The sequence below is a fragment of the Varanus komodoensis genome, unplaced genomic scaffold, assembly GCF_004798865.1.
Source record: "Varanus komodoensis strain SLA01 unplaced genomic scaffold, ASM479886v1 scaffold7_3, whole genome shotgun sequence".
NCBI classification, from domain to species: Eukaryota; Metazoa; Chordata; class Lepidosauria; order Squamata; family Varanidae; genus Varanus; species Varanus komodoensis.
In genome coordinates, this window is record NW_025336480.1 from 9,570,890 (window position 1) to 9,586,973 (window position 16,084).

At 39.7% G+C, this 16,084-nt stretch overlaps 1 protein-coding gene across 6 annotated transcripts in view; it reads left to right on the forward strand.

Annotated features, from left to right (window-relative positions):
- Positions 1-16,084, forward strand: part of RAPGEF6 (Rap guanine nucleotide exchange factor 6) — a 176,861-nt gene that overhangs the window by 34,567 nt on the left and 126,210 nt on the right. For all 6 annotated transcript variants that reach the window (XM_044454498.1, XM_044454502.1, XM_044454500.1 and 3 more), the window contains exons 2-4: positions 5,833-5,903; positions 6,738-6,794; positions 8,183-8,266. In XM_044454498.1, coding sequence (XP_044310433.1) covers positions 5,833-5,903; positions 6,738-6,794; positions 8,183-8,266 — 212 coding nt within the window. The remainder of the gene's footprint in view (positions 1-5,832; positions 5,904-6,737; positions 6,795-8,182; positions 8,267-16,084) is intronic.

Sequence of the window (16,084 nt, forward strand, 5' to 3'; positions counted from 1 at the left end):
AACTGAGTCGATATGTGAATGGTAGTATTGAAGAATAATGTAAACAGAAGCAGCAAAAGAATGCTTACAAGTTACAGTGGTACCTTGGCTCATGAACTTAATCCATTCCATGACTCTGGTCGCGACCCAAGTTGTTCGTGAGCCAAGTCAAATTTCCCCATAAGGTTCAATGTAAATAAGGTTAATCCGTTCTGTAACTATTTTTTTTTATCACAAGAATTTGATGCAAAGTGACAATGAACAACAAAGATTGTGGCCTTCTCCCCCTTGCCCCCAGCACGACCACAATCACAGCCGTCCTCCCTGCACGAGTGCAACCACGATCGTGGCCATAGATGGGTGCGATCGCGGTTGCGCTCGGGCAGGCAACATGGGCGCAATCACGGCCATCTTCTCCCCGTGGACACAATCACGGCCATCTCCCCCCTCTCACCCCAAGCACAACTGCAATCGCACAAGCACGACCATGGCCATAGACAGGCACACTTGCACTTGAGCAGGGAACACTGGCACGCTCGCAGCCATCTTCCCTCCCCAGCACAATCGCGGCCATTCCCCCCTCCCCCTCCCCGAGCACGACCGTGATCGCACTTGTCACCCGATGCGGAGTTCTCAACCTGAGGCAATCTTTTCCTGCAATTTCTGTTCGTGACTCAATTTGGTCGTGAACTGAGGCATTTGTGAGCTGAGGTACCACTGTACTTTCCTTGTACTTTTTTGTTGTGCTTGAATCTCCCATGCCTGCCATTCCTCATTCTTCTTTCTATATGAAGAGAATGTTCTAAGCATTTGAAGAGTACTGTTAAAGGAGATAAAAACCAGTATAGTTTTGGATCAATTTAAAAAGATTTAAGTTGGTAATCTAAAAGTTTTCTCAGTATTGCTGTATGGTTAATGACTGGTTGAAGCAATACAGCCATAAAGAGCAACCACAATGGGAAGTTCTTTCCCTTCCAATGGGGTAGAACAGCTCCCATGGAGTAGTGCTACTCTTTGGTCAGCCTTTCTATTGGAAAAAGATGGCAGGAGATGTTGGGGTTGTGGAGAGGGTGGCTAGTGACTACCATTTTTGACTTGGTCAACTCAAAATTGTAGGCCCCAGTATATGTTAACATTATCTGCATGGTGTGTTTGGGGAAAACCACATCTGGCTTCCTCACTACAGGAGGATTTTTGCCACCTGGATTATTCTGTCAGTGCAATCCTATGAAGCTTCAGTCAAATACAGGTCTCAATGAACTCAGACCTAATGCTGATTTTGTGGTTGGAGTGGCAACCTCAGTCAGCCCAATGACTTGCCCAAAGCCACAGTAAGTGTTGTGATATTTGAACCCATTCAATTTCTGTGATCCTGTTTAGGATTGAGTGAACCTATGGTGGATAGACAGAATTTATTAGGGTTAAAAAAAGTCTGCACTGCCACATGCTTGATATTGTATTTCCCCCCTAAAAGGTAATTGATTGTTGCCATTTCTAAGATGTTCCTTGTCCCCGTCCTCTGTATGTATGTGAAGAAATGTCCCTCAGCTTTCATTTTGTGGTTATCAGAGTTGATTATAACTTTTCAACATTACATGTGGTTACTTTGCCTTCCCACTAGATGGCCCACACAAACTGCAGTTCCCATTCTAAGTCAATTGAGTGGAAGTGCCAGAAATTCAGTAGTTTTTTAAAACAATCATAGTGACTTAATGGCTGACATTGAGCAGCTGCTGTAGTGCTGTTGTAGCACAATATTGTGGTAATGGATACTTTTTAAAAATTATCCAATAAATAAGTGGTAAAATATAAATTTCAGAAAAGCATCTACTCCTGCTTCATTGACTGTGCTAAAACCTTTGATTGTGTGGATCACAATAATTTGTGACAAGTTCTTAAAGAGATGGGAGTACAAGACTCTCTTATTTGTCTCTTGAGAAACCTCTGTGTGGGTCAAGAAGCGACCGTGAGAACTGGACATGCAATTACTGATTGATTCAAACTTGGGAAAGGAGTACTCAGGGCTGTATATTGTCGCCCTACCTATTTAACTTATATGCAGAGAGTATCATACGAAAGGCTGGGCTAGATGAATTGCAAGCTGAATTAAGATTTCCGGAAGAAATACCAACAACCTCAGATATGCAGAGTATACCACTCTAATAGCAGAAAATGAAGAGGAACTAAAGAGCCTCTTGATGAGGGTGAAAGAGGAGAGTGCAAAGGTTGGCTTGAAACTCAACATTAAGAAAACTAAGATGATGGCATCTGGTCCTATTGTTTCCTGGCAAATAAATGGGGAAGAAATGGAAGTAGTGACAGATTTTATTTTCTTGGGCTCCAAGATCACTGCAGAAGGTGACTGCAGCCAAGAAATTAAAAGACGCTTGTTCCTTGGGAGGAAAGCTATGGCAAATCTAAATAGCATGCTAAAAACCAAAAACATCAACCTGCCGACAAAAGTTGCAAAGAAATCAAATCAGATAATCTTAAAGAAATCAACCCTGACTGTTCTTTAGAAAGGCAGATACTGAAGATGAAACTTAAATATTTTGGCCACCTAATGAGCAGGAAGGACTCATTGGAGAAGACCCTAATGCTGGGAATGATTGAAGGCAAAAGGGGAATGGGGACGACAGAGGTTGAGATGGCTAGATGAGGTGACTGGGGTGGTGGGTGTGGGCCTGGGTGGTCTCCAGGGGATGGTGGAGGACAGGAGAACCTGGAGGAATGCTGTCCATGGGGTTGTGAAGGGCTGGGCATGACTTGGCAACTAAGCAATCAGTCAATCAACCTGAGTGCTAAATTGCATAAGTGACTAATTGGGTGCTTACAGATGAGTGTCCCATGAACATGAATATTGTTACTTTTACCCTTTTCTGAATTTTTAAAAGCTTCACACGCATGATTTTTTGGGGGGGGGAGTGGGAAATCACATGGGCTTGTGGCACTTTGTAATATTTTAGATAATTTACATTGTGCAGAGAAAGAGGCATAGTTCCAGTTTGCACATCACAGCACCATTCCTTGGATTGTTTAATTCAGGAAATACACACATGAGAAGAGTATGTAACATCTTTTTGTGTTTAATCAGCAACCAAGGAAGAGGCTGTGTTTCATGATGTGCAAATTTGGGAAGTATCAGTTAAACAAGCCAGAATTAAGCTGTCAATAATCCCTGGCAACTTACTGAGTTAACTCTGGGTTATTTATCCCATAAAATAAAACAGAAATTCAGAGTTAAAGCACACATACAGAGTTGCATATACAACTTATAGTTATGCACAGATATTCACTGTTATCTGTGCATAACATGCACAGACATTCACTGTTATCTGTGCATATTTACCTCAAGAGAGGTAAGGTGTTTATCAATATTTATTAATATTGATGTAGTACTTTTAGAATATTTCTGAGCAATTGTATCTGTTATCTCAGCAAGCCTCAGCTCAGCAAGATTTTTTAAAGTTGTGGATAAGAGAAGGGTAAGCTTTTAACTTAAGGTAGTGAGTTCACTGGAGAGAGGAGATTCAGACTCAGTCTTTTTATCAGTTATCAAATTTAGTTTTTATAGCATACTTATTTGTGATACAGTGCTAGCACCATAATTTGGTGTTCTGGAATTGCAAACATTTTCTTAAGCTATCCCTAAGCATGTTTAATTGGAAAGATCATTTTTTTCTGAAACCAATGGAAATTTCTTGTATGTAAATGCATTCATGTCTGAAGTACATGATACATTAAGTAGGAAATACATTATACAGTGTAATGGAGGCACACTGAAAGTGAAGTTTGAGATACCAGCGGGGCTGTTGCAAAAATATAGACAGGGCTACATTTACACAAGCAAAATAGTGAATTATTGATAGGAAGATCAGGACAACTATGCTGTTTGCTGTATCTAGAATCTAGACTATTAAAGAATGTCTGACAGTTGTGGTTTCTACTATGATTCACTGTGGTCTTGTGAACTGGCAACCTTAAGGAGGCAGTGTGGCTGAAGAAGTGGTGAGTGGTAGGACTGAATTTCACACTCTGATTTTGAACTAGCCAGCCAGGTCTTTGGCTGAGAATTTCTAGTAACCAAAATGCTTCTGAGAAAAGTGTCATTTAAAACACCAGTTATTAAACAGACAAGCACACATTTGTATCGTAGGTTTATCTCAGCTGAACTGCTTCTGTGCAAGATTTCATTTTTATGTGATTTTTTTTCTGGTTTTACACTTTAAAAAGTGCCTAAGGTGGCTGGCTATCTGTCTGTTTAAATAACAGCAGCAAAACCAGATGGTCAATCTATCAATAAAATCAACCAGGAACAGGATGCCCGGGCAGACACATTCAACAAAAGTTAACCAGATAGTAATTGCTTATTAAATTCTGTCCAAATAAAAATCTTGAGTAAATACAAAGTTAAAGACAGATCACTCACAACAATCAGCCCTACAAACCAGGGACAGATGACAAGAAAATCCTCTTGTGCTTCCCTGGAAAACATTGTTTGGATGCAGGAGGGATGGCAGGATAGCTAATACGGCAGATCTTAAAGGACAGACAGGTCTTAAAGGATAGGCAGGTATCCTGAAAGTTGAAAGCAGACTGGCTGGCTTGCTTAGAGTAGAACCTATACAGTTCTTAATTATTGTATGGCATCAAGGCAAGCCATGGACATTTGTGCTTTGGCTGGACTTGAAGTGTATTTATTGAAACATGTCGATTTTTCTTCATGTGCTAATTACAGGAGAATATTTGCTAATGCACTTTATTTAAGTGCATGTCTTCCCAGTGGAGCAGCATTTCTAGATAGGAATATAATGTTGACAGTTGATCCTGAAAGGATCTGTATATGAGAGTAGGTCTTTAGCTAGTTGCCACTGGCACTCTGAATAATTTTGGCTAATGAGTTCCCTGTCAGATAAATAGCATTTTAAGCAGTAACTTTTACATGGTGATCAGATCCTGACTCAGCTTTATGAATTGTGAAGCATTATTGCATTCCTTATAGCTTCGTGTAATCTTTTATTATTTAGTCTGTGATATGACTAAAAGTTTGTAAAATGTTAATATCATGAAATTGAGCCTCCCCCCTTTCAACTGTGATTTCATAAGGGATTATATTTTTACTTACATACATTTAAGTTTTTGACAAACAGCCTGGTTGTTTTGCTGCACACTGACTGTGACGTGTAGGACTGACACTTCAGCAGGTTGCCTGTTCATCCCTTCATGTGTGAGATTTCCACTGTCCTTTGTTGCTGCCTTTCAGAGCGCAGCTGTGTTGAAAGAGGTGTAATGGGTTTAGGGAGCATTTAAGAAGACAGTGGGTCAGAGTTTCACAGTGTTGCTTCACAGTGCTTTTTAATCTTGTTTGGCCAGTAGCAACCTAAGCATTGGTAAGAAACTGACTTTAAAAATTGAACTGGTTTTTCTGTTTGTCTGTTGTCTGGAAGGGTTCCCTGTTTTGCATTTAGCTACCATTGCTAAGTTATATTTATAAACACTGTATATCCTTTCTCAAGGAGTAGAATTCACAGTTTATTTTCACCCTTTTATCCTGTGAGGCTGAGAGAAGGTGACTAATTTACTGAGTTTCCTTGCTCAGTTTGTGATTTAAAACCACGTTTCCCTAATCCAGTTCTGGAAGTTAAATAGGGGAAGGCATCATAGGTAAAAGGAAGGAAACCTCCAGATGCATAAGTGTGTTTTAACAGAGTATTTCCTCAACAGGTTTCAGTCTCATACCTTTGCAATGCTGCAGTGTTCAGAGATCTCCTCCTTTCTAGTTCTTAGAATGGCATGCTGCCCCTTACAAAAGACTTCCTCAAAATTTACTCATTTTTTATTGTTTATTTTCAGGAATTAAATATTATCTATTACTATCTTCATGGAATGGACATACTGTCTCATCTCAGGGAGCATCAGTTGAGGTAAGAGCTAGGATGTTTGCCAGGCAGTGGGATGTTTGTTTGTGCTGATGGAAGGTCCATTCTTCACAGTAATATTTTTGTATGGCATAGATGCTTTGAGGTCTTGAGTTGCTCTACAGAGCTTGAATAACTGTTTCAAGTGACAGAAGAGAAATAAAAGTAAAACCAAATTACATACAATCAGTAAACCATCCAGAAAGCTTCAGCAGCTATGGGTGGTATAGAAATGTAGTAGTAGTAGTAGTAATTTCTTAATTGTTTACTATAAGCTTTCCAAGTATGTAAAATGGATTTAAACTTGAGTTGCAATGCAGCAAGCAGGAAGCAAGCAGTTAATCAATATTTAAGGTTATACGTCTGTACACAAATGGAAGCAAGTCCCTTTCTGATTACTTGTAGGACATCAGTATGCTTAACACTGCATCATGTCCAGTGGATACTACTTTTGATACTTTTTGATTTATAAAAATATAATTATGTTCTGTTTTTTCTGAGTTATTTTTCTTACACAATCAGTGAAACGTAGTTTAACATATTGGTAAATGGGAAACAATTACAACATATAGTGTAAATGGCTAGTATGAATCTAAATTTTAAATCTTTCACTTTTTCTCCTAAAGAATTTCCAAGTACTGGATTCATTGTTGGGAAATGTGAGCTCATATTTTTGCTGCTGGAAACCTTCAACTATGAAATTGTAAAATTGATGTATGACTTTACTGATATTGCTATAATAATAGAGGATTATAATCCACAATGGAATACACACACACACACAACTTTTATCCACAATGGAATAGATATTTTTGATGATACTGAACTTTTCCTTCTTAGAATTATGACTTCCAGTGCACGTTACAAAAGGTATGATGGAAATCAAGTTCTGTTCTGGTAAGTGCACTTAACTGTCATATAAATCAAAACATGAGACAAATCAATATTTGTTGTAATATTTTTAACATAATTTATCAAAACTTGTTCAATCTGAAAATGTTACCAGGTGCATTTAAAAGACTGATAGTTAATGCAAGTCATTGGTAGCCTTTTATCTAAGCCTTTCTACTGTATAGGCTGTTCCTGGGTTATGAATATTCAAGTTATGAACATCCATACTTTCAAATGAAATACGATAAAGGCTGTTAATTTAAAAGTTCTCGTTAAACACGGTTTGTAGGAATGGATATGAACTAGTTTCCAAAGTCTGCTATGGAAAATTGTCATAGAGAAAGAGGAAGGGAAAGGGGAGAGGGGGAGGCCTCCAAAGCATGCATTCTTGCCCCACCCATCCAGAGAGGGAAATCCCTCTGGCATTTCCTTGGTGCAGAGAGGAGGCACTGGTAAGTGAAAGGGGCAGCGGGGAATTGGAACATAAGAATGCAATAAATAAAGAAGAGGAGCCCTGTTGGATCCAGTGCACATATGGTCAGCAGTATTAAGAGTTAAGGTTTGGGGGATGGGCTAGAGATATCCCCAGTTTTTGCACTAAGGGCACAGGTCCTGTGCCCTTAACTCCTGAAAATGTGGGGGGCTGAGCATATATGGAAGCATTTTGTTAGTGTTTGAAATGTATAGAAAAGTATACATGTATGCTAAGATGAACATTTGGCTTACCCATGCTAAATATGAGCTATACATACATAATCCGACTTAACAAATTTGACAGAAAGATGTCCTCAGGAATGGAACTTGTTTATAACGCGAGGGGTTGTCTGTTTTTGCAGGTTTTTGGAGTAGATTATTTATATGACAATCATTTAGGAAACTGTAAATGATATTTAACATTTGTATAGTACTTCCAGTTGTTCAGGGTCATTATCCCCAACCATGCAGATGAAAGAACTGAAGCTGAGACTTAAGATTACCTTAGTGATTTTGTAACAAAGAGATTTGCAATAGTGGCTTTGTAGCTCATTTTCATAGCTGCTATGTTACACTGCCTCTCCGCTGTGCCTTAAAGAGTTACCCAGAAGACCAGTTTTACCTTATCTGCTTTCAGAAGCTTAACAATCAGTCGCTTATGAGTCATACACTGTTCTCTCATATTAGTCAGGTGACAGATTCAAAGAAACCCACAAAATTAATCATATTTGTGCTCATGAACTTTGAGAGCTTGCACTAGAGCTCCTATGTTTGAAAGACTTCATTAGTCATTAAATACTGAGAATATTTACTCTGCATATGTGAAATTGCCAAGATAGGGCAAAGAATAAGAAATATACTTGGGAAGCTCTGGTTAACTTTGTAATGTACTTCTTAATCTTTGTTCCTTCTTCTCTTAGCTCAGACACTATTGCAAGATGCTGGTATATTCTACTGTCTGGATCTGTTCTTATGAAGGACTCCATGTTTTTGCCACCCTGCAGGTATGAAAAAGTGGACCTTTTTCTTACAGGCAATAAATAAATTGAATGTCTAATTGCAAATGTATATGTTAAATATATAAGCACAGTGTCCCTTTTGGCACAAATAAAAGCTTAGCGCAGTGCAATGAGGTTTGCTTCAACCCAACTCCAGTAGCGATAGCAATGGTGTGAAATAAATTAGAAGTGATGCAACATTAAAAAAAATCCTTCCCTTCCTGCCATGACTCACTGTGGCTGGTTGCTAGATGTCCTTTGATAACAGATGCAGTAGCTCCTGCCATGTAACAATTGGAGGAGGGAGAAACCTGATGATGGTGCCTTCTTAGAAGAGATTGTGGTTCTGACTTGCCTTTTTCCTGTACCGCAGCCTGACTATTTCTGCTAACTGTTTCGGGGCTGTATTTAATCTAAAGCAAAAACTTACTATTTCCTCATAGCCATGCTGAAGAAAGAGACTAGCAGGTACACTGCAGCTTGGTCTTGTTCTACTAAACAATGGGCAATTTTATTATTGTTCCTGTTGTCATTGCGTATCTAGTTGAAAATGAAGTAATTAGTGTGCTTGGCTACATGAGTTAAAGCTAGCTTGTGATGAGTTAGCAAACATTATTTTCTTTTAATACCAATTTAAACAGAGTGTGTAGCAAGTTCTAAATCAGCACATGTCCTAGTGGTTCTTCTCTGCCTTCCAATAAGGCCTAGATAGTGCCTTTCTAATTAATGCTGACCATTTGGGCTGATGCTAAAATACAAATGAAGTGCATTGCAAAAGTCAATAACAAAAGAAGTAAGTAAAATTAGAAAACTGGTTGTTAGGGAAAAGCAACTTAATGGTGAGAAGTTGATTCTAAACTGAATACCTCTTCTCCCTCCCAAACTGAAATTACTAAAGTGTACATTCAAGGTGAATCCTTTTTCTCCAATCCCTTGGAGTGTCTGGAGCTTCTCAGTTGGTCTGGCCTCTTTACCTGATTTCATACTCTGGGATTAATGATGCTTGGTCTGCCCTCATTCTCATTAACATACTTACTAAACTTGCCCACAGTATTTGAAACTGATTCTGAATGAACACATGGTTCATCACTGGGTTTTCTTCCTTGGCATTTCTGCTACATTTTCGAACCCCTCCTCTTCTGACTCAGAATCTGTTCCCATGTCCCTTGAAGCCTCTTTTGTAGAAAGAATGGAACCAGTTCCTACAGTGCATTCATCTATAGTATACATTTTTTATTTAAATCATTTTTATACTGCCTAATAAGCATAAAGTTCTCACAATAGGGTTTACACAATAGGGCACTGCCATTGGGAGTTGAAGGCACTATTTTTTAGTGGTACCACTCCTACCTGACTGGTCAATTCCAGATGGTGGTGCTGGGGGGATATTACCTTGGCCCCATGACAGTTATGTCATGGAATGCTGCAGGGTTCCATCCTGTCCCCCATGCTGTTCGACATCTACATGAAACTGCTGGGAGAAGTGGTAGTAATACCTGTCTCAATCTTCTGGCTATGCAACCAAGGGTGGAGTTCTCCCTCTTGACCACCGCATCACACTGCTGATTCATGTTTAATCTGCAGTCAGCCAGCACCCTGAGATCCCTTTCACAAGTGCTGCTCTCCAGCCGCTTGTCCCCTAACCTGTACTTACGACACCCATTCCTATACCCTAGGTGCAAGATCTTGCACTTACCACATTGAACACCATCCTGTTGTCTCCTGCCCATTTCCGTAGTCCAGACCCTTTTGGATCTGGAACACCTCCCAAAAGAGGATGCATGACCTTCCTGATGAAGGGAAAGTACAAGCTGAAGGAGCAGAATGGCAGCTTGAGATTGATAGTCAAATGGTCAAGGGTCATTTAATATTGTGGATGTAATATATCTTGGTGGGGACTGGAGGTGGCGCAGTGGTTTAAACTGCTGTGCTGCTGGGCTGGTAGATCGAAAGGTCGCCGGTTTGAATCTGCACAACGGGGTGAGTTCCCGTTGCTCCGTCCCAGCTCCTGCCAACCTTGCAGTTTGAAAGCATGCGAATGCAAGTAGATAAAAAGGTACCACTTCAGTGGGCAGGTAACAGCGTTCCGTGTACCTCGGTGTTTAGTCATGCCGGCCACATGACCACGGAGACTGTCTGTGTCTCTGGACAAATGCTGGCTCCCTCAGCTAGGAAATGGAGATGAGCACCGCCCCCTAGAGTCAGGCATGACTGGATGTAACGTCTAGGGGAAACCTTTACCTTTAATATATCTTGACTTCAGCAAAGCTTTTAACAAAATGCCCTGTGATATTCACATTAGCAGACTAGCTCAAAGTGGACTAGATGGAACAACAGTCAAGTGGATCCACAGCTGGCTACATAATAGACTGAAAGAGTGCTCATGCATGGCACCTTCTTAAACTGGGAGGAGGTAAAACAAGTGGGGTACCACAGGATTCAGTCCAAGACCCAGTGCTCTTCAATATTTTATTAATGGCTTGGACAGAGAAGTGCAGGGAATGATTATCAGATTTACAGATGACAAAAAAACTGGGTTGGATAGCTAATGCTCTGGAAGACAGAAAAAAGATTCAGGGTGATCTTGATAGGTTGGCAAGACAGGCTGAAAACAACAGACTGAAATGTAATAAGGACAAATGCCAAACTCTGCACTTGGGAAAAGGAATCCAAATACATTATTAGAAGATGGGGAATAATTGGATCAAGAATGCTGCCAGTGATCTTGTAGCTGCTGTGGATCACAAGCTGAATATGACTCAACAAAGTGGTGTGGCTGAAAAAAAGCTGAATGCTATTTTAATGGCATTAATAGAAGTATCACTTCCAAATCCTGTGAAGCACTAATTCCCCTTACCCAGCACTGGTTAGTTCTCATGTGGAGTAGTGTGTCCAGTTCTGGGCACCAAAGTTCCAGAAAGATATATGCAGGCTGGAAAGGCTTCAGAGGAGGGCAACAAGAATGATTCAGAGTCTGGGAACAAAGCACTCTGAGGAGAGATTGAAAGAACTGGGCATGTTTAGCCTCAAGAAGAGAAGACTGAGAGGAGATGTGATAGCACTCTACAAGTACTTGAAAGGCTGTCACAAAGGAGGAGGCCAGGATTTCTTTTCAGTCATCCCAGCCTGCAGGTTACAGAATAATGGGTTCAGGTTATGGGAACCAAATTACAGTTAGTTATCAGGAAATATTTCTTAATTGTTAGAGCAGCATGTCAGTGGAACTAGTTACCAATTACCTAAGGAGGTTGTGGGCTGTCCCCACACTGGAGGCATTCAGGATGCAACTGGACAGCCATGTTAGAGGGGTGGTTCAACTTGGAGTCCTCCACTGAGCAGGGAGTTGGACCTGGTAGCCCTCTGGTCTCTTCCAACTTGATTCTTCTATGATTATATAGAAAAGTCCCTAAATTTGGCGAGATGTTGTAGCTATGGGGCATGAAGTTCAAGTGCATGATCAAAATACACATTGGTGGACGGAATTAACGGCCGGTAGGTGTGTGGTATCAGATCATACAAGTTGATTCATTCTAGAATGGAAAAGCATTCCATTCCATTCCGTGCTCTCATTTTCTGGAAACATTAAGGACAGAGCTCAGGTCTTTCCCTTGCCATGGGCTAAATACATAGGTTCCCAAGTTGACAAGAAAGACAGACAGACAGACAGACTTTGATGATTCTAATTAAAATGTACTGTGACATTGGCTTTTTCCCCTTCCTGGTCTAGCATGGGTATCTTTTTTTTTTTTAATCTACCCACACATTGTGATATTGTGCAAGATTTTCTTTTACAAATGTCTTGTTTTATACATCTGTCAAGAGTAACTTTAAATTTTCGGATTTAGAATTATAGTAGCAGCAATTTAATAACAATAGATGGCAGGAACTAGAGTTGCAGAGAGAAAAGGATGTGATTTGTGAGTAATGCACATTTCATGAATACTTTTTCAGTGACTTGCCACACGTGGTGAGTTTAATTGTTTTTCAGTGCTTGATTTTCAGTTACTCAAAACCTTTAATTAATGTTTAATAGGAAGGATACCTTTTTGTTCTGTAATTTTTTTGTTCATCTGAAAAACCATACCCAAGTAATTTCTCTTAAAACAGACATTTGTCTGCATCTTAGAAGTTCACATAAGTCCTAAACTGCTTTTGGAGACCCCTTCAGTTCAAAAAGTAGTGAGAAAATCATGAGCGACCTTACTAAAGGGAAAGTACTGCTTGAACAAATAAATGATTATTCATCAATTTTCCCTTTAAAAAATGTTTTGTGCTTACTGGTTTGGATTGCTTACTCTTTGGAAACTTGTATAGCAATACTTTTGTGATAGTTATGACAAGCAATGTGTCTTTGGGACTCGTGTCAAATTACTTAGAATACCTATATTTTATTTATTAATTATTTACAAAACTCTATTGGTGGCTCACAAAATCAGAACAAACAAACAAAGCACAGTACAATAAAATTATTATGCGCACCACAGTTCTGCATGTTGTAAGAAATTTCATTAGTACAAATTGGGTAGTACAGGCTTCGTCTTCATTGCAGTGAGGTCACAGGAAGCTTGTGATCTCTAGTAATACCTGTGCCCAAGGTTTACTCCTTCCATCCTAGATCGTCTGAGAACCTTGTAAAAGGGGAAGCAGTTCTGCAAAAATGCTAGATTACTTCCCAGTTTTTAAAATGGGAATAAAATGGCTTATACATATTGGTTTCTCATCCTCTTGGTCTGTCACTCTGCAAAACTGTGAGGTCAGGCTTCTAAACACAGATAGATTGATGACATCATCTTCAACAAAAGGAGGAGAAGGTGGGAGAAGTACATGCTCAGTTTGTCCAAAAAGGCTTTCCCCATCCAGCCATTCTTAGTCATTCTGGTCTATCTTTTTGATAACAATCAGTTAATCTCCTTAGCAGAGAAAAGGTACAAGGCCATTTTGCCTGGAGGATTAATAAGCCCAAGATTCTTGCCAGATATGCCTCAGCCAACTTACAATGATAGAAAATCCATTCAGATAAATCTTGAAGGGAAATGCTTAACTTGAGAGGACCCTGAAGGATCATTTAATCTAACCCCCAATCCCACAACACATAATAAGATAAAATACAGCAGTAAACATTGGAGAAGTTACTTTATAACATATTGTTACCTGTTTTATATTGCAATCCATCTTGGGAAGTCAATGGTTTTGAAAGGCATGTAAGAATTCTTTTAAATAAATATCCAGAATAAAATGCTCCACATTTGTGGAGTGCAATACAAGAATTTTTCCACTATTTTGTTAAGTGCAATGACAGATCCTAGAGATCCATGTGGTAATCTTTGTCTTGTCTCTGAGATCCATAAGCCCCATAGATCCTGGCAGTTGTTAGTATCCTGGAAGGGCATGAATCCGAAAAGCAGATGGTAGGTCTCAAATCTTCAGGTAACTTGTCCAACATGGTTTATGGAATTTTGCCACTTTCATCTTTGTTATTATAATGGCTTCCAAGTTGGAATAAATATTGGCAGTTTTGTCTATAAAATGTAATGCAAATTGCTCATAGCAAGCCTGTGAGAGTTCTACTTATTTCCTAGTACTACAGAGAGCAGAGAACACATTGAATGACATACAGCCTAAAACCTAATAGATTAGCAGAGTGAGTAGGAGATGGCTTGTTTTTTGAGGGGCAAGCTCTCTCACTTTCTACTTAGAGGTCTCAGTTGCCCTCTTATCTCATCTTATAACTATCACCAAGAGAGTGAGAGATCACAGATTTGTGGGAGAGTTATACACTTTTGCAAGTGTTAATCTTGCTCCTAAATGCCCCTTAGCCATCCGTTTAATATTTCCTCAAAAGACAACAGCACATATATCCCCTCGGTATGGACGTCTCTTTCTCACTGGGGATTTGACAAAAGAGAGTGGTTCTTCACACTTGTGCCCATCTGAGGAAACATCCCAAAGAGGCAGCCTTCCTTGGTTTCTCTCTGGAGAAGAGCCACAGAGGTACAGTGCACCCTAAAATTCTCTGTCTGTGGTGGGGTATCTGTGCTATCTTTATGGGTGCTCCTTGTAGATTCTGAAACGGCACAGATCTGTCACAACCACATGCTTTCATGGCTGTACTGTATGAGAACCTGCAGTTGCATATGATGCAGCAATAGTCAGTCTTCTGCACATTCCTGTGATTGTTAGAGTTTACAGCTGAAGCATTGTAGGACAAGAGTCATATGGCAGTTGCCCTTTGGATTGTGCTTCTGGCAGTCGCTGACCTTATTTCAACTGTAGGGCTGTGAGGGTGCAAAAGAGCATTAATCTGGAGCTCCAGTCAGCCTTCACTCAGTTTCAGGTGTTGCCTTTCCTCTCCTCATCAAACTCTACTCCGATTCTGGCAGGTGCTGCCTGTATATTACCTGAGGGAAGGAAGCAGGGAAAAAACAACACTTTAAAACCAGTAGAATCCAAGAATACCTGGAATGAACTAAGTGCTGATTCCATTCAGCTCTCACTCATTTTCAGTGGAATTTTCACATGGGCACTATGTGATTTTCTCTTCTAGTCATATTTTTGATGACAAGCCTAAGCCTTTGGAACAGTTAGAAGATCAGAATCAGAGAACAAGAAGGTTTTGACTTTTGAGGCCTAATGTTTTTTGAGTCTTAAAATATATGCGCTATATATAATGTACTTTTCCTTCAAGGTCATGAAAGCACTGTTAACTCTGCCTTTTATGTGATGAAATGTAAATTATTCTATATGTCTTAAGATGTATGTGGCACCAGAGACTGGCAATAGGAAACACATTTTCTTGAGCATAGTAAAAGGAACTTAATTCTGAAAGGGGTTGGAGGCAGGGCAGCAGGAAAGAGAGAAATTTCCAGCCTTGACAAATACATCCTGCTTCATGTGTGGACGTGCACAGTTCCCTCAGTGTGTATATACATGAGCATTTCTCGTAAAGTAGAAGAAAGGTTAAAAAGTCAGTGAAGCAGACCACAGTCATGTACTGAGGCAAGACCATATGTGATGTTTAATTTGGAATGGGCTCTGTGAGAAACTCTACATTTCTCATGCTAGTAACTTTCCAAAGTGTTACCATGCTGCCCTGTTGATATTTTTGTTTAGCTGCAATCACAAGATTGAGGTCAGGATTTTCTACTGTAATATTCAAACAAGAAGGCACTAACATTTTTCTAGGATTAAAATTGTTGTCATATAAACACAGGAAACTGTCCTATACTTTCTCAGCATGTTGTTTCATCTGGCTCAGTTCCATCTGCTGTGCTGACTGGCAGCAGTTCTCCAAGCTTTTAGGAGGAGGTTTGCCCCAGCAGGAGTGCGAATGCTAGGGAACTCACCTTTTGTATGCAAAGCACATGCTCTACCAGAGTCCTCCTTTGGTAGAGATAATGTAATTATTTGTTTCTAGAGTAATAAAATCAGAATCACAGAACAGTTGATTTGGAAAGGGTCAGTCTCCTGCTCAGTGCAGGATTTCAAGATAAACCTAGTTTTTCATTCATTTTAAAACAAACACACTGTGTTCTAAACGTGTGACTCTTGCAACCGTTCTGTATATTATGCTTTCATTGTACAGTGCTCAGTGAACTCAGTTTATCAGGCAATTTAAAAAGATGAAAAATAAAAGAGTGAATAAGTACACATGCATTGGGAAACTAGTTTGAAAGCAGATTCTGGTAGCCACTATGTGTATGCTTATACTTTTGCATAAATACCATGCAATAACAAACATAAGGACCACCAGCTGTTTGGAACAGAAATGTAAGAATATCAGTTACTGTAGTGTGAAAGGGTATTTATGATAATTTTGGAGCATGA